The sequence below is a fragment of the Osmerus mordax genome, chromosome 8 (genome assembly GCF_038355195.1).
Source record: "Osmerus mordax isolate fOsmMor3 chromosome 8, fOsmMor3.pri, whole genome shotgun sequence".
Taxonomy (NCBI): Eukaryota; Metazoa; Chordata; class Actinopteri; order Osmeriformes; family Osmeridae; genus Osmerus; species Osmerus mordax.
The window spans coordinates 4,855,193-4,880,207 of NC_090057.1; the positions used below are offsets into that span (position 1 = coordinate 4,855,193).

Sequence of the window (25,015 nt, forward strand, 5' to 3'; positions counted from 1 at the left end):
TTCATGATAAGTTATTCCAGTGTGAGTCAGTGCTCTCCTGGCAGGAGGCAGAGGCAGGAGGCAGTCTGGGTTGTGTGTTTGGAGGGCTTACGGGGTGTTGATGACCATGCGGTCCCACTGGCCCTTGATGTCTTCATCAGACGGTTGCTCGGTGATGTAGAGCCCATCGAACTCCAGCTTCCTGGCGATCTCTTTCTCTCTTTTAAACACCACCAGGGGCACCTGGGATCCAGGGAGGGATGGATGAATGCGCTCAAGTGTGAACCCAATCGAGAAAATGTGTAGTTCGTTGGCTATTGGATAGTAGACTAGGGAGGCTGTGACTGTCTGTGGAAGGTGTGATGTTTCAGTGTAGTGCGATGGTGGAGAGGATCCCTCACTGAATTGCTCCTCCCAAGGTTTCCCTGCATATTTCTTCTCTAAGGGTTTCTCTGGGAGTTCTTCCTTGAGAGTTTTAGACTGGTTTAGACTGGTTTAGACTGGTTTAGACTGGTTTAGACTGGTTTAGACGCAATCCTATGGGCGTGTGTGAAGCCCTCTGTGACACTGCTTGTAAAAGGGGCCATATGAATAACATTTGCTGGACTGATGTGTAGTGTGTTCACCTTCAGGTAGTAGTAGCCCAGCACACACAGAGCAGAGATGAGCGTGTGGAATATGGACAGGAAGGTGAGAGAGGGAGCCATGTAGCCACTACTCTCCTGGAGGACAAACCCGTCCATGTCCAAACCGCCATCGTCCTCCTCCTCTTCAGTGATCGTCCAGGGATCATCGTCAATTTCAGCCTCGTCCCCGGTCACCTAGAGCCACAGTGAAGCCTTTTGTTGTCGTTTTTTCCAACTCATTGCTATAGTGTTCATGTTTTTGAGTTCATTGTTATTTCATTTAAGTGTGCTGGATGAGAATGAAAATATGTATCCGTCAAAATGTCTCAGGCTGTATAATGCCATGATACTTGGTCTGATCTGAGACTAATAGCAGTCAAACAACACACTCTTCATCAGCTGTCGCTAATCTTTTCGCTCTTTTACCTTGTAGAACAGAAGGATGAAGTTGATAGCGAAAGCCATAAAAAGAGCCAGGAAACGCATGTTGTAGAAGTTGCGAGCCAGGTAGTTCTACACACACACAGAACATTAAATCAGACAGTTACCAAGAAACTCCTTTCAGGTCTCATTTACGTAGGTGCATGAATTAAACATCAAGTCAGTAATGATTTAGTGGAACGCGTTCATCTGGAGAGCAACTTGGACTAGTCAGTTTCATTACTTTAATTCCAGGCAATTTGATCAGTATGTATTTAGCCTTACGGGGGGGGGACTGAACCTGGGACCTCTTGGTCTTCAGTGAAAGGCTCTACCACTGAGTTAAAGTCACCCAACGTGTGTTCACAGCAGTGTGTGGTTGTTGCTTACCAGCATCTTGGTCTTGTAGATCTCCAGTACAGCCACGATGCTGCTCATGAAAGCAGTCTCCTTTGTTTGGCTGGATCGGACTTTGGGGGCGGGCTTCTCTTCAACAACAGGCTCCTTTGACTCTACTTCCTTTGGCTTGTCCTCTTTCTCCTTCTTCTCAGCGCTGAAACAATACAGGTTATTATCATTTTGTATCTATTACCAATCTTCTATCTCAGTTCTAAAAGGCCAATGGGATTTGGGACTCACTCTCCTTTCTCTGGTTCAGACTCTGGAGGCTCTGCAGCCTTCTGCAGTGAACACAAAACCAAAAGGTCCATTTACCAACAGAAATGAGAAATCCATGTTTTAAAGAGGGACATGAAATACTCCAACACGTGTTTTGCTGACCTGCTTCACTGCGGCGGTCTCCACTTTCAGCTCGGCCACGTCTCCCAAGCCCAGTTCCGCCGTGTGCTTCCCTCCTTCCTTTTTGGATGGGTTCAACAAATCCATGACCATGTCCACCTCAGCCTTGTCTGACGGCACCGCCATGGCCATGTCCGTACTGCCCGCCAACTCCGCCTCCGCCTTCTCCCCTTCCAGCACGTCGCCGTGGATGCCGAACTGGGTGGGGTCGGGCATGTTGCCCAAGATGTCGGTCACTTTCATGTTCTTGGCGCCTTCGACGAGACCCCCGCCGAACATGGAGGACCAGATGAGGTGGAAGAAGCCGAAGACCACGCTGTAGATGCCCTTGAAGAAGCCGGTGAAGAGCATCCAGAAGAAGGAGAAGAAGCCTTGGATCATCTCCTTGATGCTCAGTTTCTTACACCTCTTCAGCTGCTTCTTCACGTTCTTGAAGGTCAAGGCCTTGCGGAAGTTGCCGATCTTCTTCTTGACGGAGTGGCAGGCCAGGGTGAAGGCCGAGGCCGACTCCGTGGCGTTCTCCTCGTCCTCCCCCAGTTCCTCCAGGAGGCTGTGAGCCTCCTCGTCCTCGTCTTCAGGGCGCTCCAATACGTCCGGCTCCGAGATCTGAGAGGCCAGCTGCATCTCAAAGATGGTGTCCTCGCAGAAGTTGACGAACATTTCCATCTTCTCGCTCTCCCCGCCCATGTTCACCACGTCGAAGATGAACTGCCTCTTGGACTCCTTCACCTGGGGCTTCTCCCACTGGGTCCTGCTGGACTCGCTGATCACAAAGTAGACCCTCTCGATGCGCTTGCCGCTGCCCATGATCTCGATGCGGCCCAGGTAGGGCTCAAAGTAGTGGAGCACGCTCTCCGCCAGGTCCAGGAAGGTGGCCAGGCGGGAGTCGTGGGGCATGTGCTCCGACAGGTTGGTCAGCAGGACGGCCACGTTGAAGCCGATGTCCTTGGCCGGCTCGTGGAAGCGCTCCACAAACTCCTCGTAGTTGAACATGTCGTTCTCGTCCGCCTCAGTGCAGGAGAGGAGGAACTCGATCTCCGACTGGTTGTACTGCTTCTGGGACTCCATCGACTTCTGGAACTCCTTCTTGGAGATGAATCCCTTGTGGTCCGGGTCGTACTCCTTGAAGTTGTCGGAGGTGGTCATGTCCTTCAGCTTGAGGAACATGTCGAAGAACTTGAGGATCATCTCCACGTTGCTGGAGGATTCCACCAGCGTGTCCACCATCTGCTTTCCTATGGTGCCGTTCACCACGTTGCCTAAGAAGAAAATACATGTTTTAACTAATGTACATTACACACTTTTTTACTTCATCACCTCCGTAACATTTCTAGCAAGCGTTTTGATGTTTAGTCTTACATCCCTTCATAAAATGGCCTGTTTACCACGTGTCATGGTGTCTGCGTGTGAGTGCTGAACTCTTACCCTCCAACAGAGACAGCATCATGACGATCATGTCCTGCTGAAGATCCATCAGCTCCTTCAACAGCTCAATCTGGCTCGAGTCCTGCACAAACACCACCAATCACCAGCCTTATCTCAGTATACAGCTACATTTACATTTAGTCATTTAGCAGACGCTCTTATCCAGAGCGACTTACAGTAAGTACAGGGACATTCCCCCCGAGGCAAGTAGGGTGAAGTGCCTTGCCCAAGGACACAACGTCAGTTGGCATGACCGGGAATCGAACTAGCAACCTTCAGATTACTAGCCCGATTCCCTCACTGCTCAGCCACCTGACTCCCATACAGCTACACATTAAATCATGACGACTCAATTCATCATTTCATTGTCCTTTCTATCTCTGTATTGATCTGCGCTCTAAAGAAGGTTTGGTCTGATGTGGCCCTCTCCATGAGAGGAAGATGAAGAGTGACAGTGTTTCACCTGGGACAGCTTCATCTGCATGTTGGCAAACACATGCAGGAAGCCAACCACTGCATCCCACAGTCTGCTGTGGGCCAGGCTCTGCTGGTTCCCAATACACGGACCCTGGAGAGAGAGAGAAAGAGGTGGGGAGTGGATAATGGATATGGGGGGAGGAAGGAGGGTTAGCATGGGGAGGGGGAAGGAGCAGTGAACAGGTCGATGAGAGGATTTTATTTCTTTAGAAGCATTAGCTGCAGAAATTGTTAGAGCACTTAATCCCCTGGGGGAAATTAGTAGTATGGCAGCTCACCCATAACCTGTGCTGCCATACTGTCTGCAGCTGGGTTAGCCTGCATTGTAACAACAAACAGAGGGCCTGAGCCTTACCTGGATGTACTCAGTGAGGGAGTTGAAGATCTGCTTGGCCACAGCCAGGGCTTTGGAGAAGTTAATCTGTCCTGGCTCGTCAATCACGTCTTTCCCAGAGTAATACCAGTAGAAATCACTGATTGATTCCTGTGAAACAGATCGCATATTAGTATTTCAATTTCATGCTCAGACAGTGATGATGGCGTGTGTTTGTGTTTGTTTCACCTGAAGGCGCAGGAGGTAGTCCACAGTGCTGATGATGATGTTGACCGTGGTAGTATTTCCTGTCTGAGTCCTCAGGAAGTCCTGGAAATCTAGCAAGAACACATCACACACGGAGTGCTGTATTTTGACTTGATACGAGTCAGCTACTTAATAGCTAATTCCTATTTTGCTATAGGAAAGCTATATATTTTAACAATACTATAAATTACTATACAATGTATATAAAAAAAAAACAAGAATTGTGGTTCCATTTGACGATGTCATGATCTTACCTCCATTGTGACCCTCACAGAGAAGTTGCAAAAACCTAAAAAGATCCTTAGTGAACTCATCGTTCTGTAGCACTTTGGAACCTTGGGGCAGAGGAGATGAGTGTGAGGGCCACTTTGAGACCAGGTCACAGCATACAGGGTCATTTAATATGTCATCATTAACATGTCATCAACATGTCATCAACATATGAAACTCCCCCTGGGCACCCGGCACTCTGGACAGGACAGAGACTGGCTGCTGAGCTGGGGGGGGTCTGCTGCTCACAACACTTTGGAAGCCCAGGGACTTCAAGCACTGACCTGACTGAAAATGCTTCAAAAGTGATCTAATGAATACTGTGAGACACCAGGACATTTCAGTAAGCTGGGGTTAGCCAGGTAACTTTCACATTCACCAGTCTTTTATATATATAGATATATAGATATATCTATATACAGATATATCTATATATAGATATATAGATAGAAGGTTTTTTTTTTTTTTTACAGGATATTCCATCAAACCTTCCACCAGCACTGAAGGAAATACTACTGTTGAAAGTGACTTGACTTCACTATACAAAGTGTTGTGTGAAATAAGCCCAAATCATTCCAAAGCAGGTCAAAGCGAATCCACCAAACTCTGGTTAAACGTCAGAAGAGGAGCGCTTTTGCCCACCACAGTAGTATGATATCAGTTAGTAATGTTACGGAAAGAAAAAATAGTACCTACAAACACACAAGCACAGCGTCTAGAAAGCCTTAGACTAGCATGCAAGTCTCCCTACAGATAGAGCCATGAGGTGAAGCACTCCCCAGAGAGGAAGGGGTGGGGGGGGGGTAAAATGAGGCAGGGATGGCTTACGCATGGAGGTGACATACAGGATGGCGCATGGCGGAATGAGCACAATCTAAATAAGCTACAGTATTTACCCTTCTCAGAGTTGTCTGTCATCGATGGTTTTTTATTTTTTTTTAAATGGGAGGAGACAAACAAAAAAAAGCAGACATAAGCAGAAGAGAAGACATTGAGTATCAATAGGGAAAAAGAGGAAGATAGAAATGTGTAGACATCAGTTACTGTAGGAGTGATGACACAATGAACATGCAGTTAAAAGAAAGTTTAAGAAGGAGGGGGCTTCTAGGCACATGGGACTTAAGATACCTACGGTATGGAACCTTTTTACAAAACCTTTCAAAAAAATATATATATTTACTGGAATTTAGAGGTATACAGGTAGAACTGTAGTTAGGGAGAGTATGTGAAGTGGGGTGGATGTTTCTTGTGAGTGTGTTTATGTATGAGCTTGTTTTTTCAGTGTATGGGTGTATTTGTGTAAGAGTGTGTTGTTTGCATGAGTGTACTGTGTGTTTGTGTATGAGTGTGTTTGTGTAGGGTTGTGTGGTGCGTTTGTGGTGTTATTAGAGACAGACCAGACTTGAGTTCTCTGATGCCTGTAACTAGACATTGATATTTGAAGGAAGGTCCATGTTTTGGCTCTTTCTCTCAAATTAGAGTTTCAAATATCCCTTGAAGATTTTAGTGCTTGTGCTACAGTCACTCCATTACAGCTGTCTGTCCTGCTATTCCACTGAGTAGACAAAAAAAACAAAACATAACTACCATAACTCTAAAATTACTATCTGATTCTATTAATTCACAGTGAATGAAATTCAAATGGGACATTTAATTCTTGGAAGCCTGCTATCATCTTTAGCAGGCTATATATTTACACCCCATATGTGCTTCATCTGATCAAAGACAAGCTTCCTAGAAGATAGTTTGTAGCACAGGGTCATTAACTCTTACTCACACTCGGTGACTGGTCACCAGACATTCATCTGGTAGTGACGTCTCATGGACTACTGACTCTCAGACTGTAGCACAACCAATAAGAGCGTGCATCATCAAAATCGCATTTCGGGTTGAATGCAATTTCATTGTTATTTTAAGATCAGGGTCATTCAGAAGATTGTGTGACACCAACATGTGACCAACAGCTTGGCTCGAACCAACATGGAGATTTGGAGGAAAGATAGAAACACAGACACAGAGAGAGTCATGGTTTGGCTGAACAGGTAGCATCTACTGAATCCTGATGTGTCTGTTCACTTACTCGATCCTTCTTCTGTCACCATCCCAAGACAATCTGCTTTGTTTTGCCTCTCAAATGCGTTCAAGTCCAGGACACTACGAAACAAACACGGCTATCATCAGCAAGGCACAGACATCAGATGAGATATGGAAAAACTGTCTGAGTCAGTTAAATTCCCTTTAATGCTCTGTTCACAACAAACACAAAGCAAATTATTTGCGCAAATGAAGCGAATTTTCGCTACTCGTTCATTTGTGTTTATTCGCGCGAATCGCTAGGGAGCCAGCGTTTTCTTTTTTCTTCTTAGTCAACCATTTCCGAAATGACGACTATAAACGAATACAAAGTAGTGTGGTTGGCAGAGGATGACCACAAACAGCTACAACACGTATGCCCTCCATTTCTTCGAATACGTCTGTTAAGCAAATGTACGCCGCACAAAAATGTCGCTTTGCGTTCGGTGTGAACACAGCATAATGATCTTGAAGGAAATTCAACAGTTAAGTTGTCTGTCAATACCTGCATGACTGCATGAGTCCTGATAAGCTCTTGAAAAATCCAGCATCTCTTTTGTCTTTCAGGTAGCTCAACATTTTCTTCAATAAGAAAATAAATAATGTTTAACAAGGCTCCTTTTTGTGTCAATAGTGTTAGGCAGATTTTTGTTCAAGATCTTGAGTTAATGTGGTGAAATATTAGTGTTTGTGTATATTAGTGTGTATGAGGATATGTGTGTGTGTGTGTGTGTGTGTGCGTGTGTGTGTGTGTGTCTGACCTTCTGGACCAGCACGTTGCCTCCATTGAGGATGGAAATCCCAAGCTTGAGGGTACAGGTGACCATGGGACCCAGTCTCCCTGGAAACAATACATGAACTTTGTCAAGCCACACTGTATCCTGTGCTGGCTTTGTGTCTGTAGTAAAAAGTCATCATCATCATTATCCTCCCCATCTGCATCATCTTCCACCTCCTTCTTTTCATCATCCTCATCCCATCATTCGCCACATCAACATCCTCCTCATAATAATCTTCATCATCCCCATCATTCTCCACCATCCTCCTCCTCCTCCTCACCTTTACTGGCGCTGATCATCTGCAGCACCATCTCAGCAGCGCCACGAGCGTGCAGCCTGGCCTGCTGGTACAGGATCTTCTGCTTCTCCATCTCCTTTTCCTGTAGGCGCACACACACACGCACACATCACATTAAAAGTCAGATCAAAGTCAAACAGTGTGTTGAAATAACAACCTAAGTTTCTCTGAAATGTCAGTGCCATCAGTCACTAATACGACGGTGTGAATAGGAGGAGAATAGGATCTGTCAGCATGCGAGACTGTGATGATATGAGCATCCCTGTGAGGTCAGGGTACAGCCACGGCAGTATGGAGGTCACACAGGGACTAACACTCACCTCAAACGTCTTCTCTTTACCTTCTTCTTCCTCCTCTTCCTCGTCCTCTGCACAACTCTGAAGAGAACAGGGATATGACAATAAATCCATCGAGACTCTACAATGTATCTAGCATGAACAGTATTTACTGTCATTGTAACGTGCCGATGTAATCTCTGAACCCTATTCTACTGATCTTAGCTACAGGAAGCACCTTTGCCATCATGTCCGCGTACGCAATATACAAAGGATCTTCTTCCAGGTAACTGGGGAAAAGAAAGAACACGATAGTCAAGTTAACACAGAAAGGTCGCAAGTTCACTAACGACCAACACCGGAGGAGGTGTGGAGAAACCCTGTGGTTTTATACACAGATAAAGTGCAGAAACGTTTGCTCGTTGTGCCAGCTTTCTCCTCACCTCCTCTCTGTGAGAGCGTTGTGACTAAAATGAAGGATGAGCTGATGAAGGGGGTCGGGCTGAACCTCTGCCTCCTCCTCTTCCTCCTCCTCCACGATCTTCATCGGGGTCTTCTACAGGAACCCACAGGGGTCAGTAGTTAGCTCGGAATCTCCTCTTTCTCAATCCTGGTCCGTGTTTTAGACGTTTCCCTCCTCCAGCACTTCTCACGCATGGGCCGTTAGCAAGCTCTGCAGAAGCCTGATGACGACCCTTCATTCGAATCAGGTGTGTTGGAGCAGGGAAACGTCTAAAACATGCAGGGCAGGTGGTTTACGAGGACCAGGATTGAGAAAGGCTGATCTAGCTCATCAGGTCAGTCACTCGCATGGGAACTACCACATTGATACTAAGGCCACGACTTCAAGCAATCACCGACATGTTTTAAGTCTGCTTTAGAAAGAAAACAACTACACCGAAACCAAGCATTGACCATTAACATTAACATGACTACCAGCATGCATGCAGATGAGCGTCACCCTCGATGGATAGGGCAGCGGGGGTTTGTTGAATGGAGGAGGGGATGTGTTCCATATCAGTTGTCCATGCACGTTGCTATTGGGATGCAGCTGATGGGATGCAGTGTGTGGACAGCTGACAGGATATATGACCCCAGTTAGTGGTGACGCATCATTAGTCCAGATGAATCAAAACTAGACAATCGCCAAAACAAAACCAGCAAACGCAGGTACAGTAAAAAGCAGTACTTTTCTATTCTGTTTTCAGATATGGTTAATCTACCCTTCTACCAATAACTTCCCTGGTGATCCTTCTGAGAAACTGAATGTATATGAAATCATGATAGATGACATATCATTCTACGTATATTAATTGTATAATTACGAGCGTACAGTGGATGCTGTTTCAAAATGGTGGATTTGTCGACTGTGGCACACCGCTAAAAACAGCTGAATCATGATCTCCACACGAAGCCAGCATGCCACCGAGGTCACTGTCACGGTCACGTCACAGACTTACAGAGACGGTACGACACCTAATGGGGGTCCAGCTCTGACATCAAAACAGCTAGAGACCGAGGGCTGGGCCCCCTCTTACCCCGCTCGGGAGAGAGCCTGTGTTTCTAGAGGCGTGGGGGGCGGCGGGGCTGACATTGAGTCTCCTGTGTCTGGCATGCAGACCCCGGCCCCTGAGAGGCCTCTGTCTGGAGGCTCTGGCACAGCTAGCATGGGGGCCCAGGGGGGCCCGGGCTGGGGGGCCCTCACTGACGTGCTCCAAGGGCTCGACAGGCACGGGGCTCAAGAAGCATTCGCCGGAGAGGACTGGCAGAGCGGCGCCAACACAGGGCATACAGGGCAAGGCTGAGGCCAAGGCTGGCAGAGACACGAGCCCGGTACTTACTGCCATGTCCTGCACTAGCTTCTCCTCAAAGAAGTACTCCTCTGTCTCTATCCAAAGCCTCTGATAGCCAGTCATGAAGAGGTTAATAGAGCGATGCCTGGGGGAGGAGGGGGGAGAGTGGTGGAATGGAAAAGGGGAGGAGAGGGAGGGAGGGAGGGAGGAAAGAGGAGGAATGAGAGTGATATTAGGGTGGCTTTTGGTAAGTCGGAGGGGCAGGGGATGAGAAGAAGGGAAAAGTAACAGGAAGTGCATTCCAGGCAGGGTTGTGATTGGTCGATGTGGAACCCACTGGCTCTTCTGACTGGTCACCTCTGACAGCTTCATGAAGGAACAGAATCGGCCCAACCTGCTTGATGACTTGGCTGAATACTCAAAATCTAAATAGCAGGAAGGACAGTTATACACTACAGAAACATTTACAAGTAAGTACATTAAATAAATAAGTTCCCGTAACACAGTCATGATGTTGACAATCACACCCTATAACACCGCATAGCAGCTGCCCATGATACGTTACCGCTTAATAATTCAAAAGAGACCATTGGTTGTTTTGTTGAGGTTGACCAATCAGAATCAACAGTGCAGACTGGAGACTGAGTGAGTCACCATAGGGCTGGGAGGATGGGGGAGAGGGGAGATGACGCATTCGCCCCGATGTCTTACATTACCGTTAGCATGGAAAACAGGCGGTCAAAACTAGAGCCTTGGAATGCCTTCTCCAGCCAAACGTACCGATAGCCACTCAGGAAGTAATTGTTATTTTTGTATCTGAGGGAGAGTATCGCATTATGCAGAAAACAACAGGAAGTAAGAGGAGGTTAGAGTAGAGGGCTGGGAGGAACAGAGATCTGAGAGACAGAAGCAGCTGATACCTGGACCTGATACCTAGCTCCATAAATAGATGGCATGTGATCTTCTATATCAACCTAGATTGACAGCATCGGTGGAAGTATGTCTGATTTTGACCCAGATCCGGAGAGTAATCCAAATACTTATACTTCATACCCTGACTGAGAATCAAAACCATTGTCTTTTCTCCTGGTGGTGGGAGTTTGCTGTGGTTGTGTGTGAGAGGGGTCGGAGCTGCCGTACCTGGGCAGGTTGTAGAGAGGAGCCATGCGGAAGCAGGCCACCACAGCACGCTTGCGCTGCTTGGACAGTAATTTCTGCGGCACCAACTTCTTGTTCCTCAGAGGCAGCTCCACCTGAAGAAGAAGCAGCACATTAAAGTGTGTGTGTGTGTGTGTGTGTATAGGTGTGCATGTGTGTCTCGATGTGTGTGTGTGTGTGTATAGGTGTGCATGTGTGTCTGTGTGTGTGTGTGTGTATAGGTGTGCATGTGTGTCTCGATGTGTGTGTGTGTGTGTGTGTGTGTGTGTGTAGGTGTGCATGTGTGTGTGTAGGTGTGCATGTGTGTCTGTGTGTGTGTGTGTGTGTGTATAGGTGTGCATGTGTGTCTCTGTGTGTGTGTGGTCACCTGCTCCAGGTTGTAGACTGCAGCGGTGATGCTCTGGACTCTGTCCACAGTGAACTCTGGATCAGTCTGCTCCTCGGTCTTCACCACCACGTCCCTGTACAGGTTCATCTGCCACTGCACTGCTGGGTCTTCAGACTGGACACACACACACACATAAAACAGTCATGTTTAAAAACACGTTGGTCTAAAGCAAAAAAGCTAGGCACCCAGTCCTCTTATCCAGCCTACCTTGTCTTGAAGATGGAAGTTCAGGCGCAAGTAATCCTTCACCTCATCATCACTGTCTTTCTGTTCGGGAAAAAATTTGATTGTGAAAAACGCCTGAGACGTGATCTGACCGCAGATCAAGAGGTCATAGGTTCAAATCCCCCCCTTTCTACAGTACATCGCTTTGAATAAAGGCATCTACCTTATTATTATCATTATTAATACAATTCCCTTCCTATGGTTCCTCTGGTTGTGAACACAGAGGGGGGGGTTATAGCTCACCAGGCTATAACGTGTCTTGGCCTGGGAGATGAGCTCCTGGTCTCCGGGGGTGCACATGTTGAGGCCGATGGGCAGCATCTTCTTCAGCGCCGCCACGATCAGGGAGGTCTGAACGGAGTAGAGCTCTCCTCGTCTCTGCTTGTGTTTCCTCTCCTGGTCTCCGTCCGACTGCAGAGAGCAGAGGAGATCATCAGCAACACTGGGAGCTATACGGTCAGTACGTTACACATAGAACGTTTAGGATGTGGAACTGAAGTAATGTGAACTGTTGCCTTTTCCTGTTGTACTGAACTCATATCGAACCGTGACCCCAAAACCACGATACGTACCAAACCGTGACTTCTGTGAACCGTTACACCCCTGCTATATAGTTGTACTCTTGACAGGCTAAACTGAGACCGCACAATCTTTTGACAGGCTAAACTGAGGCCGCACAATCTTTTGACAGGCTAAACTGAGGCCGCACAATCTTTTGACAGGCTAAACTGAGACCGCACAATCTTTAATCCCATAGCATTAGAAGCTTCAGAGAAAATGTCGTTTTTTTGGGGGGGGGGGGGTTTTGCTGCCAAGCACTTGTGTCTGAATATCCAGTGAGTTCAAAAGAACGATGGCCCTGTCAGAATGAATCAAACACCAAACTTTACTGTGACAGTCAAAGTAGTTGCTTTTGGATCCAAATTGTGTATTATGAATTCCCAACTCACATTTACTACTGCAAAATGTCAACGTGAAACATTGCCGTTGTAAAACAACGTGTAGAGAGTTTAATTAAAATGCCGTGGACCAATCACATTGATGTATAGCTCTTCTACTAGCATAGCACATTTGCTCAGCAGATGAAAACATAATCAAACTAATTGCAGGGCACAGCAAATGTGCTGACAAAGTCTGAAGAAGCCTGAGGAAGACCTAATGTTGGTGAGTCTTTCCTGCTGACAGAGTCTCTCCTCCTCTCCACTCAGAAGCCTTCACTTCATCATCTCAGGCCTGCTGGCCTGCAGGAGTGATAAAGGCTTTTCTCCAGAGGGCGAGAGCCTCAGGCCACTGTGACTCACTTCCTGTGTCTCGCAGCTGGGAATGAGTCAGCTGAAGACACGGACGTGGAAGCTAAAGGTGACAGACCTCCTCTCCTGCTTGGCTATACCTTTAATAATAATATTAATAATGCATCTCATTTATAGTTCATTGTTGAGGCAATCTCTGGGCAGACTTGTCTATATTTTTTAAGCAATCATCCAATATATAAAAAGCAATAAAAACCTTAGTCATCTTGGTTTTGCTGACTCCCGTCAAGAAGGCCAGGTTGTTGATTTCATTTTGAACCACAAAGTTCTGCTCCTCTCTTTTGAAGTTCTGTAAGGTTAGAGGACAGACAGCACACAGAGCCCTCAGACAAGTCCTTCAAACCCAAACAACGATGTGGGACTTGAGGCAATTAGGACAGACTCACGTGGGATTTGCACCAGAGGTTGAAGATCTCGGCCACCATCCTGAAGAGCTCAGTGGAGTCTGCGTCTGGCTTCTTCAACCATCTGGACCTGAGGAGCAGCAGGCACACTGGTGTTTAGTTCTTTAACATGAATGAATGTACCTATCCTGCCTATTAGTCATCACATGAATCTTGTTTATGAGCTAAGATAAGTCACTTGCAGATGGGACTTATGCTTCAGTGTCTAGCAGTAAGGAAGTTGCTAGCCTACCTGTTGTTGTCTATGTAGCGGATGAGCATTGGGTAGAAGGCGTAGAGGTCTCTGCAGAGCACGGCAAACTCATCCAGGACAAGGAGCTCTGCTTCCTGCGTGTCGCACCTCCCCTCGGCCTTCAGCAACTCCTCCTCTGACACCACCTGGACGCACGGTGATGATGTCATCACACCACCCTGGCACGGGTCTATTGGACGTAACGTGAGACGAGGCCGTTTCCTCTTACCTTCACCGTCTTCTTCTTCAGCTTTTCCAGCGTCGGCAGGAAGTGACTGCTCAGGAGGTCCGCAGCAGCCTTGCTGATGATTGGCTGAGAGTAAACTGCAGTGATAACAAAGTGTCATGATTACTTTCTATTTGCATTTGTATTCATTTCGCAGACTTGGGCATTTTACCCAAAGCGACACACAACAAATAGCACACAGTGCAAACATTCCACAAAGGACTTTTCCGGAAAAAGCAGCCTGACCTGCTAGCCTCTTCATCCAGGAGGCATCATCCATCCCTAGGTTGTTGTTGAGGATCTTCAGGATGTTCCCCAGGATGATGCTGAGGTGCTCCGAGGTCACCCTGGTGCAGGTCAGGGTGTCAGGGTCAGAGTTCTCCGGACCTTTCTCCCACCAGTTGGACAGGTAGTTACACACCATGGGGAGGATCACCTCAATCACCTGCAGGAAGAGCCTTTTCAGTTCAGCTGGCTCAGGTAATCACAAATAACATTCAAGATCCTAAACGACATTCAAGATCCTAAAGGAAATTCCAGAGAAGAAGATCAACAATACTATGATCATTTCTACATCAGCTAACAAATGTGATTCGGCTAAACCAGATCTGCATGGTTCCTGTGTGTTTTCCACTACCAACACACTCGCTTTGAGAAAGGTGCCTGCACCGAAAAGTCTCAACTTCCTGCATTCCCTCCATAGGGATGGATGGGCCCTCATCAGGGCAGCACTAGCTCTCCTGGGTGAACTGACTTCCTGCCCCCGCCCTGCCAACCTGAGCCATCTCTGTGTAGCGAGCACCGGACTCTGAGATGTCGTGGATGTCCTTCAGCAAGCGCTCCAGGTCGGGCAGGTCTGGACACATCTCCTCCACCGTGTCGGGCATGCTCAGAACTGGGTGCAGAGCAACAAGGTATCACTCACCACTGATCACACCAGTGATGGATATGAGCTATCACTAAGAAATGAGTTAATTATATATGAAAATAAAATCGCTACGCTTAGACTTTCTTATAGACAAGGTTTCTGTGGACGGCTAAGTTTATGGTGGTTGTGTGTTTTGATGTGTTGTGTAGTAGTGTAGATGGTGTGGTTGTGTGTTTTGATGTGCTGTGTAGTAGTGTAGATGGTGTGGTTGTGTTGTAATGTAGAGTAGGACTGTGTGTGGACTCACTGGCCCTCTCCCGGGGGGTCTTGGTGTTGAACACAGACAGGGGGTTGTGGGCGTTAAGCTCCGCCTCCAGGAAGGCCACGGGCATGGCTCCCACTAGGACGGACAAACACTCGCCCAGGGCAGGCAGATGCCTGCGCAGAACACACACACAAACACCATGCACACATGTATGCACATACAAACACACACATATACATACACCACACACACATATATACAGACACATAGAGAGAGTGAGAGAGATAGAGAGAGAATTAGTGGTGCTACAGTGCTAGCTCTCATATGAGGTTCTCAGGTAGGTTCTCAGTGTGAGCTTGTCACCAGGAAGTGACATCTCCACCGCTCACCTCTCCACGTAGACGTTCTTCCCCGTGCCCAGGAAGTACAGGCTGGTCAGGATGCGATAGCAGTACAGCTGGACATCATTCACTGAAACACACGTCTATCAGTAACTACAGCTCTGAAACACGTCTGTCAGTAACTACAGCTCTGAAACACGTCTGTCAGTAACTATAGCTCTGAAACACGTCTGTCAGTAACTACAGCTCTGAAACACACGTCAGTAACTACAGCTCTGAAACACACGTCAGTAACTACAGCTCTGAAACACACGTCAGTAACTACAGCTCTGAAACACACGTCAGTAACTACAGCTCTGAAACACACGTCAGTAACTACAGCTCTGAAACACACGTCAGTAACTACAGCTCTGAAACACACGTCAGTAACTACAGCTCTGAAACACCCCTCTGTCAGTAACTACAGCTAGGTGGGAATCCATTCAGTGACCTGACAGAGTTACCAGGAGACAGCTCAGTGGTTAGAGCGTTTGACTGCTGATTAAGAGGTAACAGGTTTAAATTCCCACACCTGTATGTCACTTTACATTGAAGTGTCAGATAAATGAATACACTTCTCACTTTTCTCATTGTTATTATTACTACTGTTCTGTGTACTGAATCGTTAGGTTCACGGTCGTGAGCAAGGTTGTGAGCAAGGTTGTGAGCAAGGTCGTGAGCAGGTCGTGAGCAGGTCGTGAGCAAGGTCGTGAGCAAGGTCGTGAGCAAGAGGACTCACGGAGCAGGTCGTCCTCAAAGTGGTGCAGCGTGACGTGTTCAAACAGGGCGGTGAGGATGGGCAGCAGTGCCACCGTGCAGTAGTTCAAGCCCTGAGTCATGGCCTTGATCTGGGCCCTCGAGTGGGCGAACTTCCCCAGCTTCAGCATCTCCACCGTCTTCTCCAGGTCCTCCGCCGCATTCTCGAAGAACGTGCGCAAGCCCGCCTTCACCAGCTCCGAGCCGGACTTCATCACCGTTCTACAGCGAGGATGGAAGCACAGAAGCTATTAGTTGGGTCAACGACGAGTAGAAAATATCCTTCAACTAATACAGTTTTTTTTATTGCTCTACAGTAAAAAACTGACAAACTTTGAACAAAAATGGTTCAACTATCTCGTTTAGGTCCTTCACCTTGCGTCCAGTGAGTGAGCTAGGATGTGTAGACAGCTGACCGTGATGGCAGAATCACTCCCTTTAGGAAGAACACATCATCCAGAGATTACAGGAGCTTCTTCACACACACACACACACACACACACACACACACACACACACACACACACACACACACACACCAGCACACAGGGAGAAGGCCCATGTGGCCTGGCTTACCAAAGAGGGAAATCCTGTGTCTGACAAGAGCTGCTAGCTTGCAGAACAAGCTAGAAGACAGGAGGGCAGGGAGGAGATGAATAGAGACAGGTAGAACAGAGAATGTAAGGCAGAGACCAAGCAGGAAACCAAAGACAGTGTTGGCAGAGATGAACTTTAAGAATGAACGTGCATTATCCAGTGTTGAATTGACCCGTGTCCTTTTTTGTGACATGGAAAACCTTTACACCGAGATGGTTGAGGATTGCGGCTAATGAGCAGGAACCTACAGAGTGATGTTAGGACTGTGATACCAAGTTTTCATAGTCTGGTAATGTGGAAACATGTTTAACTTCAACAAGGTGTTATTTGAGTCTTGGGGCTCCAGATTCTAAGAATACAGAACACTCAGATTCAGTGATCATTTCAGATGTACGTTGAACAACACAGCATGAGAGCGTATAGAGTTCCTGTCCATGGGGTCATTTATGCAGCCTATGCTTACAATACTCACAGCGACCATCTGAGGAACCGAGCTTGTGAATAAACTACATATTTGACCTGCGTGTCTATGTTCTTATCTTCTAGGAGTAGATAAGATAGATTCTATCTATCTTAGGAGTTTGATCACTCCAGACGGAGAGGGTCTTCCTGGTACCTGGTGATCATCTCCTTCTCCTTGTTAGAGGCATAGCCACTGCTGCTCAGGTTCTTGCTGGGTGTGGACAGGAAGTAGAGGAAGTGGTTCTTCAGGTACTGGTCGATCAGCGGGAGAAGCACTTTGGCGAAGAACTTGATCTCCTGGTCGTGAGGAGACTTGTCCGTCTTCCCGCTGGTTGCCATGGCCTCTGCGACGACCCCCGGATCCAGAGAGAGTTAGAGTCAACAGGGGAAACTCAAGAACTCACCATTGCGTTCAATCACACAAAAACCATGAGAGCACTACTCTTTCAGTTCACTTAAGTTCAGTTCAAATGACTCTATTTCTGAGGGAATGTGAGCCGACGCTCTACTGACCCAGGTGGGCGATGAACTCCTGGGCTGAGTCCAAGTACTTCAGCAGCCTCTTCAGGAACTTGTAGCCAAACCTCTTCTCCATCAAAGACGAGTCCTCCTCCATCTCCTTCAGGCCCCTGGAAAAACCAGGGAAGACCACAGGCGCTTGGTGACTGCTTTGCCAGGGTTAGCTGCTTTGAAGGGCTGCAACTCTACCCCTCATCCAACGAGTTCAACTAAACCCTTCTTCAATCAGCCACATCTCTTGATATTACTATCTGAAGCTTGCTATGTTTGAGTATAGAGTTATACTGCCGCTCAAACAGAAGAAGGAGCTGGGAGGAGCCTGCGTGAACCTCCTGACCTGCTGATGGCGTAGCCGTTAATCTGCAGGAACTTGAAGAGCTCCTGGGCCTTCTCCCGGTCCCTGGACTTCTCCTTGCCGGTCAGGGTGTCGTAGGGCACCAGCAGGGGGTGGGTCCCTCCTCCTGAGAGGGGAGAGACGGACAACAGGAACCATTTACCCCGGGGAAGAAGAAATACAGAATCAGTCTATGTATGTATCTATCTATGTATGTGTGTAACCATCCATCCATCAATCCATGAGAGGATTTGTTCTGCATGATCAGATCTGTAATGCAGAATTGGTGCAACCAGGAGCCAAATAAGGAGCCAGTGTGATGACAGAGTACCTTTACTGCTGAGCTCAGCTTTCTTCTTCTTGGCCCAGATGTTGTGGTAGTTCTCCGCCACCACCTCCACCATCCCCTGGAGCCACAGCAGATACACAGTAGGTAGGGATTCTCTCGACACGACCTCGCTACACGACCTCGCTACACGACTTCGCTACACACGGAACCTTCTGTAGCTGGGCTCTACTGCAGGTGTGTTCATCCAATCAGAGAGAAGAGGCAGGAAGCCACCAGGAAATGGAGGTCATGTGACCACTCACCTGTACGTCCCTGGTCAGAGTCACGTTGTGCAGGTCCACAGGTGCCGGGATGAATTCACCATCCTGCAGAGGGAGGTGACAATACTTTGTTGTAGTCAGAGACCATGGGGGGAGCTCAGTGGTTAGAGCATCTCCAGCCCAGTCGATATGATAAGCAGTGAATGCAGAGTGAAGCCAGAGTGTGTCCTTACTGCAGCTGTTTCTGAGGTCTTCTTCTCCACCTCCCTGCTGCTCTCCAGGCTCCAGCCCAGAGCCAGCATGCTCTTCAGAGACTCCTTCACTGGCCAGCGGTACACCTCTCTCTCCTGCACACAAACAGACAAGCACACAATCGCACACACAGACAAACAAGCACACACAGACAAGCACACACACACAGAAAAACATTGATTGATGACAGCTGTCAACGATAATGAGCCAGCTGAAGCTCTTGTTATTCCTGTCCTGTTTAGTGCCGTGGTACTGGACATGTGCAGTGCCGTGGAACTGGACAGCAGGCACCCCTGCTTCTGCAGCTGTGGAGTAAAGTACCTTCTCATTCAGAGCTTTGTAAGGCTTCAGCAGAGGATGCGTTTTGGCCTCCTCGTCCAGAGCCTCCCCCAGCTTCCATCCTGCCGTCAGCTGACAACACAACACACACAGTTCATCCAGTTCGTCCCAGGAACAGGCTGCTGTGTACAGTGGGTTCCACGTTTGACATGATAAGATTTCGAGACGTCACATTAAGGACATGAAACACCAACCTTCTCCGAAGCCCACTTGTCGTGAGAATGCTCTGCGTATTTGTTGGCGATGTACTCTAGCTTCTCTGGGAGAGAGATGCTGGACACAAACAGGATGATTATTATTATTATACTGTTATGACATCAGAGACTCAACCCCTGAATGCTATTTAACACGTGATGTTTGTCCCTACTTCTTCAACAGAAATGACGGTAATAAACGGTGGAGCAGAGACCTGCAGACTGCTCTTACACCCCAAGGCAGAGGCCTACACATTCCTAATCTGGTCATGATTCCCGCCCCAGCATTCCTGGCCAGACTAAACAGGCCTGGCCACTCACTTGGCAGTGTTGACGGTCTTGGGGTCGAAGTTGCCCTGAGCGTCTACCGACGCCTGCTTGACCAGGGTGGCTCCTGGGCTGGCGTCCACGTAGTCTGGGGGCAGGGCACCACTGATGGCACTCAGGCACGACATGGCCATCTTAAAGAGCTCAGAGTCGTACTTCTGCAGAGGACGGACGGACACAGAGGGGGACAGACGCACTCAGGAGAGGGGAGGGAGGGGAGGGAGAACTCAGGTAGCCTGGGAGATCGCTCTCTCTCTGTTCTTAGGAATCGTTCTCCTGCCTTTAGTCTTTTCATCTCTTTTCTTTTTCATTTTTAAATATACTGTATATTTGTCCTCTTTTCACCCAGAGAGAGAGAGAGAGAGAGAGAGAGAGAGAGAGAGAGAGAGAGAGAGAGAGAGAGAGAGACAGACAGACAGAGAAACACAGAAAGACACAGAGAGAGAGACAGAGAGAGACATACAGAAAGAGAGACAGAGAGAGAGAGAGAGACAGGAGAGAGAGAGAGAGAGAGAGAGAGAGAGAGAGAGAGAGAGAGAGAGAGAGAAAGTAAGAGAGTGAGTGAGTGAGAGAAATAGAGAGTTAGCGTGTGAGGGCGTGAGAGAGAAAGAGCAACAGCAGTGAGAGAGAGAAAGAAGAAACACTCTGCAAAAAGCAATGATCTGTCACAGACTGATAAAAGATTCATCTCTCAGTTTCGCCTCAGTGATGATGTTCCCAGGCCTTTCACCATGCCTTCACGTTTCTCTCATTACAACCGCTGCAAGAGCCTCTCCCTGTAGGAGAGCACTCTGGGACAGAGAGGAACTAACAGATACTGACAGGGATGAGGTAGAGCAGGTCGACCCTCAAATCATCAAAATAACCACATGAGTTTTCTTTCAAAAAATCTCAGGAACACTGACAAACAAACTGACCCAAGACCGACCAGGGAGGAGACCATACATACTGCACACACACAAGGACCAAACTAGACTCCAAATTAAACTTAAACTCAACTCAATCAAGCCACTCACCTCTATTAAATTCAACTCAACTCAGACTGATCTAACTCAAGGCAGTACCTTCTGAGAGAGAGAGTCGAAGATTCCCCAGAAGAGCTTCTTGGTGAGCAGCAGCTCCTCCTCGGAGGCCATGCCGTAGCTGCCCAGCCCCGAGGGCAGGCAGTAGTACTTCCAGCTCTGCTCGTAGTGGTTGGTCAGCAGCTGCACACACAGCAACAACACCAGTTAGGATGTGCTGCCTTTCCCAACCCTCACCGCAGCGGCCCAGGTTTGAATCTGACCTGGGACCATTTCTGCACACCTTTCCTTCTGTCTCTCTCCTGCCTTTTCCTGTCACACATAACTACCAGCGTCTGATGACAGTGACAGAATCATCTTAAGGAGGAAGACGCAGCGTGTTTGGTGTCTCACCCTGATGGGCATCTGGCAGTACTCGGTAAGTAAGGGCACGTCAAACACCAGACGTCTCAACAGCTGCTGCATCATGGAGGGCCTCAGGTGTCTGGGGAGCAGAGCTGCTACTGTTAGTACACACACTGGTACTGTTAGTACACACACTGGTACTGTTAGTAAACACACTGGTACTGTTAGTACACACACTGGTACAGTAAGTACACACACTGGTACTGTTAGTACACACACTGGTACTGTTAGCACACACACTGGTACTGTTAGTACACACACTGGTACAGTAAGTACACACACTGGTACTGTTAGCACACACACTGGTACAGTAAGTACACACACTGGTACTGTTAGCACACACACTGGTACTGTTAGTACACACACTGGTACAGTAAGTACACACACTGGTACTGTTAGCACACACACTGGTACAGTAAGTACACACACTGGTACTGTTAGCACACACACTGGTACTGTTAGCACACACACTGGTACAGTAAGTACACACACACTTACTGGTACTGTTAGTACACACAGTCACTGGTATTGTTAATACACACACACACAGGTACTGTGAGTACACACACAGATCCTGGAAAAATGTATTGCATGCCAAGGGCACGAGAGAGTGAGCGGTAGATCCAAGGTCGTCCTCCCGCACATGACGCATGACGACAGGTCACTTGCTCGGTCCAATCAGAGGGAAGAGCCCGGAGCGTCAGGACTTACGAGCAGATGGCCAGCAGACACTCCTCGATGGAGTCTCGCTGTGCCTTGGTGAGTGAGCGGCCCTTGGACAGCCGGTAGATGGTGTGCAGGGTGGAGTCCACCAGCGTCGCAAAGTGCTCCGTGCCGGCGAACAGGGACGCACACCTGGTCAGCAGGGGAAGCATGGCCGTGCCGATGTAGCGGTTCATGGCCAGGGCGGTCTCCGTGGTGCTCAGCACCTCCTGGTGGACGGAGGGAAGAACAGCGGGGCGGCGTCAGGGCGGCTGAGGGAACGTGGGTCATGCGCTGGACGTGTACGGGGACATGTATGTGTTGGGAGGAGTTTAGGAGCTCTTTGATCGAAGAACCCAATAATGATGTGAAAAATTACATAAACTAAATAAGAAAATGATCAAATGAATAAGACAATTCAGAAAATGTCAAACCTAATTTGACGTCATGTGCAGGGCAGTGTCTGAAGCACCGTTATGACGGCGTTATGACGGCGTTATGACAGCGTTATGACAGCGTTATGACAGCATTGTGACAGCGTTGTGAAAGCGTTATGACAGCGTGGCGTTGTGCTGTCTGCAGCTGAGGAGTCTCTCCCGGTCACTCACCGTGTCCAGCGAGGCAGACGCCCTGAGGTCTGGCAGGAAGCCCACCTCCAGCAGGTGCAGCAGGAAGCCCTGGTCCTCGATGCCGTACACACGGTCCAGGAACAGAACCATGGGGGCCTTGTGGTCCGGGCAGAAGCTGGCCGACATGTCTGGTTCTGTCACTGTACCATCTGACAGGAGGAGGAGAAGAAGATACTAACTCACTGGAAATTCGATTTAATTCCTTCTTCAAAGTTTAGCATAACCATCACCAGCACTTTCTCAAAGTCCACAGAGTGAGGTATGTGGACAGAAAGAAACAGAGCATGAAAAAGGACCATCTGGAAGGACCATCTCAAACCAGGAAAATGTTATTACGTTCAGAAGTCTGATTTCTTAAAGGATTAATTTTAAGCAATAGATTACAGGGGGTGTGTGTTCTAAAAAGTCTATTAAGTTCTCTCATGTAAAGTAATGTGAGTTTTCTCATTAAAGTATGTCAAGAGGAAAATCAAACCAGAAAGCTTAATTGGATTTGGAATGGATCCTGAAAAGTTCATATTTGATCATTTTGGGAGTCACTCCACTGACAATATGTCTAGTTGAGTTTATATCTAAACAAACATTTCTACATTAGGCAGAAAATAAAACAGGAAAGACCTTATCCAAGGCTGAAGTGTTTTTTCTTCTTCTATGGTAACATAGAAATAATAATGAGCAGAAATCTACTTTACGAGGTCACAAGCTGTGAGCAAACTGCGCAACCACCGTGATTTAGCTCCTTTAAGCTTAAACACATCAAGCATCTCTGCCCAAGGATGACTTGCAGAAGAATCTATCAATATAATTTACCCAGCCCTCTCTACACTGTTTCACACTGGGTGGATAAGCAGTCGTATGTGGGTCTACTGAGGGCTGGTTCTCCAGCCTGCCTGCCGGCCAGCAGAGGCAGTCCACACCTTTGTTGACCACGGGCATCTTGAGGGGAATGCTGATGACCCCCACCAGGTCGGAGGTGGGCACCAGGGAGCGCAGGATGGCCCGGATACGCAGGGCCTCCCCTTTCCCCTTGTTGATGAGCTGGGAGTGGGAGAGACACGGAGTGAGTGAGAACGAGACAGTAAGAGACAGAGAGAGAGAGAGAGAGAGAGAGACAGAGGGAAGGAGAGAGAGAGAGAGAGAGAGAGAGAGAGAGAGAGAGAGAGAGAGAGAGAGAGAGGAAGAGAGACAGAGAGAGAGAGAGAGAGAGAGAGAGAGAGAGAGAGAGAGAGAGAGAGAGAGAGAGAGAGAGAGAGAGAGAGAGAGAGAGAGAGAGAGGGAGGAAGAGGGAAGGAGAGAGAGAGAGGACGAGAGAGGGAGAGAGAGGAAAGAGAGATGTGGACTCACATGCATCTCTGGGGCGCAGCGTCCCAGCAGGTCAATCAGAGCAGAGTAGAAGGACATGATGGCATTGCCCATGTGAGCCACCTCCTCCTCCTCCTCACCCGGCCTGGGGAGGAGACAGGGATGAAGGTACAGTTAGAAAGACATGGCTGACTGGCTTCCTTGGTGTCTCACTGTCATTTATTATATGTATATGTATCATATACATATGTATATGGGGGGGGGGATTACCCAGAGGTGAGTCCTGAGTCAGCGCTGGGAAGGTCCAGGGCTGGGTCCTCAGAGATGGTGATGGCTTCCTGCATGGCAGCCAATAGGCCGTTACCTCCCTCTCCTCTAAGGGCGGGGCCAAAACACTCTGGCCGACGAATCAGCAGCTTCACCACCACGTTAGAGTTCTCCTCAACACTCTCCCCTAGACGCACACGTCATAAATCAACAACCTGCCCTAACTCAAACCCTTCTAGATGAACCAAATGTGAATGTAACCTTGTCGTACTGGCTCTTCAGAAGCCCCTGCACCCAGGCCTACCGTTGGAGAAGACAGCGAACCGCAGGAAGGACAGATAACGCTCTCCTTCTATAGGGTTCCAGCCGATGTCAGGGTAGCCCTTAGCAACCAGCATGGCACAGCTCTGCAGCCCACAGCCTGCCAGGTACATCACCACCTACACACACACACACACACACACACAACATACACACGTACGATACGCACATACACACTACTGTTATAAATCCTCCCCCAGCCTTGCCATGGCTTGAGAGCACCCTCTAGCTAGCTTGTTCCTGGAGTGTCCACCAGGTGGCGTGGTGCTGAAGCGGGGTGTGACCTTCCTACCTTCTCCAGGTCGGGCTCCTCCAGTTCCAGGGCCAGGCCGTTGTTGTCCATCACTGAGGACGCAGCCACGTCCAGAGGAGTGGAGCCTCTCATGGCGGGAGAAGCTGCAAGCCCACACACACACACACCACACACACACACCACACACACACACACCACACACACACACCACACACACACACCACACACACACACACACACCACACACACACACACCACACACACACACACACAATCATCAGATTAACATTTAGTCACAATTCCTTTACCCAGTTTTCCCCTGCTCCCAGCAGATGGCAGTCTCTCTCCAGGAATTACACCCTCCTAAACCATCCTGCCAACATCCACGGACCCGGGGATCAATCCTGATTCACTTCCAGATCCAGGATCATCGATCCAGTCCCTCTCTATCAGACATGGGAGTCGATGGGTAAAAGTATGCAGGAGGCGAGCATTAACCTAATGAAAAAGTCGGGCCAACATCTGCACGCTGACAC

At 48.3% G+C, this 25,015-nt stretch overlaps 1 protein-coding gene across 2 annotated transcripts in view; it reads right to left on the minus strand.

The window, feature by feature from the left end:
- ryr3 (ryanodine receptor 3) overlaps positions 1–25,015 on the minus strand; it is a 73,113-nt gene that overhangs the window by 3,877 nt on the left and 44,221 nt on the right. The window contains exons 42-94 of one of the 2 annotated variants that reach the window (XM_067241183.1): positions 24,519–24,622; positions 24,210–24,345; positions 23,909–24,092; positions 23,681–23,783; positions 23,254–23,374; positions 22,316–22,485; positions 21,717–21,937; positions 20,994–21,084; positions 20,643–20,783; positions 19,573–19,736; positions 19,252–19,330; positions 19,040–19,129; positions 18,700–18,813; positions 18,509–18,571; positions 18,249–18,324; positions 17,921–18,044; positions 17,578–17,693; positions 17,219–17,408; positions 16,582–16,631; positions 16,381–16,441; positions 15,989–16,227; positions 15,259–15,340; positions 14,912–15,042; positions 14,513–14,631; positions 13,983–14,181; positions 13,740–13,834; positions 13,511–13,656; positions 13,261–13,348; positions 13,071–13,163; positions 11,808–11,975; positions 11,547–11,606; positions 11,319–11,453; positions 10,934–11,046; positions 9,842–9,938; positions 8,444–8,556; positions 8,239–8,290; positions 8,046–8,102; positions 7,708–7,807; positions 7,410–7,489; positions 7,154–7,230; positions 6,656–6,729; positions 5,472–5,486; positions 4,560–4,640; positions 4,288–4,376; positions 4,081–4,209; positions 3,712–3,816; positions 3,249–3,330; positions 1,806–3,082; positions 1,665–1,705; positions 1,416–1,578; positions 1,032–1,118; positions 606–800; positions 92–222 (exon numbers count right to left, since the gene is read on the minus strand). In XM_067241183.1, the coding sequence (XP_067097284.1) occupies positions 92–222; positions 606–800; positions 1,032–1,118; positions 1,416–1,578; positions 1,665–1,705; positions 1,806–3,082; positions 3,249–3,330; positions 3,712–3,816; positions 4,081–4,209; positions 4,288–4,376; positions 4,560–4,640; positions 5,472–5,486; positions 6,656–6,729; positions 7,154–7,230; positions 7,410–7,489; positions 7,708–7,807; positions 8,046–8,102; positions 8,239–8,290; positions 8,444–8,556; positions 9,842–9,938; positions 10,934–11,046; positions 11,319–11,453; positions 11,547–11,606; positions 11,808–11,975; positions 13,071–13,163; positions 13,261–13,348; positions 13,511–13,656; positions 13,740–13,834; positions 13,983–14,181; positions 14,513–14,631; positions 14,912–15,042; positions 15,259–15,340; positions 15,989–16,227; positions 16,381–16,441; positions 16,582–16,631; positions 17,219–17,408; positions 17,578–17,693; positions 17,921–18,044; positions 18,249–18,324; positions 18,509–18,571; positions 18,700–18,813; positions 19,040–19,129; positions 19,252–19,330; positions 19,573–19,736; positions 20,643–20,783; positions 20,994–21,084; positions 21,717–21,937; positions 22,316–22,485; positions 23,254–23,374; positions 23,681–23,783; positions 23,909–24,092; positions 24,210–24,345; positions 24,519–24,622 (7,111 nt within the window). The remainder of the gene's footprint in view (positions 1–91; positions 223–605; positions 801–1,031; positions 1,119–1,415; positions 1,579–1,664; positions 1,706–1,805; positions 3,083–3,248; positions 3,331–3,711; positions 3,817–4,080; positions 4,210–4,287; positions 4,377–4,559; positions 4,641–5,471; positions 5,487–6,655; positions 6,730–7,153; positions 7,231–7,409; positions 7,490–7,707; positions 7,808–8,045; positions 8,103–8,238; positions 8,291–8,443; positions 8,557–9,841; positions 9,939–10,933; positions 11,047–11,318; positions 11,454–11,546; positions 11,607–11,807; positions 11,976–13,070; positions 13,164–13,260; positions 13,349–13,510; positions 13,657–13,739; positions 13,835–13,982; positions 14,182–14,512; positions 14,632–14,911; positions 15,043–15,258; positions 15,341–15,988; positions 16,228–16,380; positions 16,442–16,581; positions 16,632–17,218; positions 17,409–17,577; positions 17,694–17,920; positions 18,045–18,248; positions 18,325–18,508; positions 18,572–18,699; positions 18,814–19,039; positions 19,130–19,251; positions 19,331–19,572; positions 19,737–20,642; positions 20,784–20,993; positions 21,085–21,716; positions 21,938–22,315; positions 22,486–23,253; positions 23,375–23,680; positions 23,784–23,908; positions 24,093–24,209; positions 24,346–24,518; positions 24,623–25,015) is intronic. The other variant, XM_067241184.1, reaches the window with a different exon arrangement.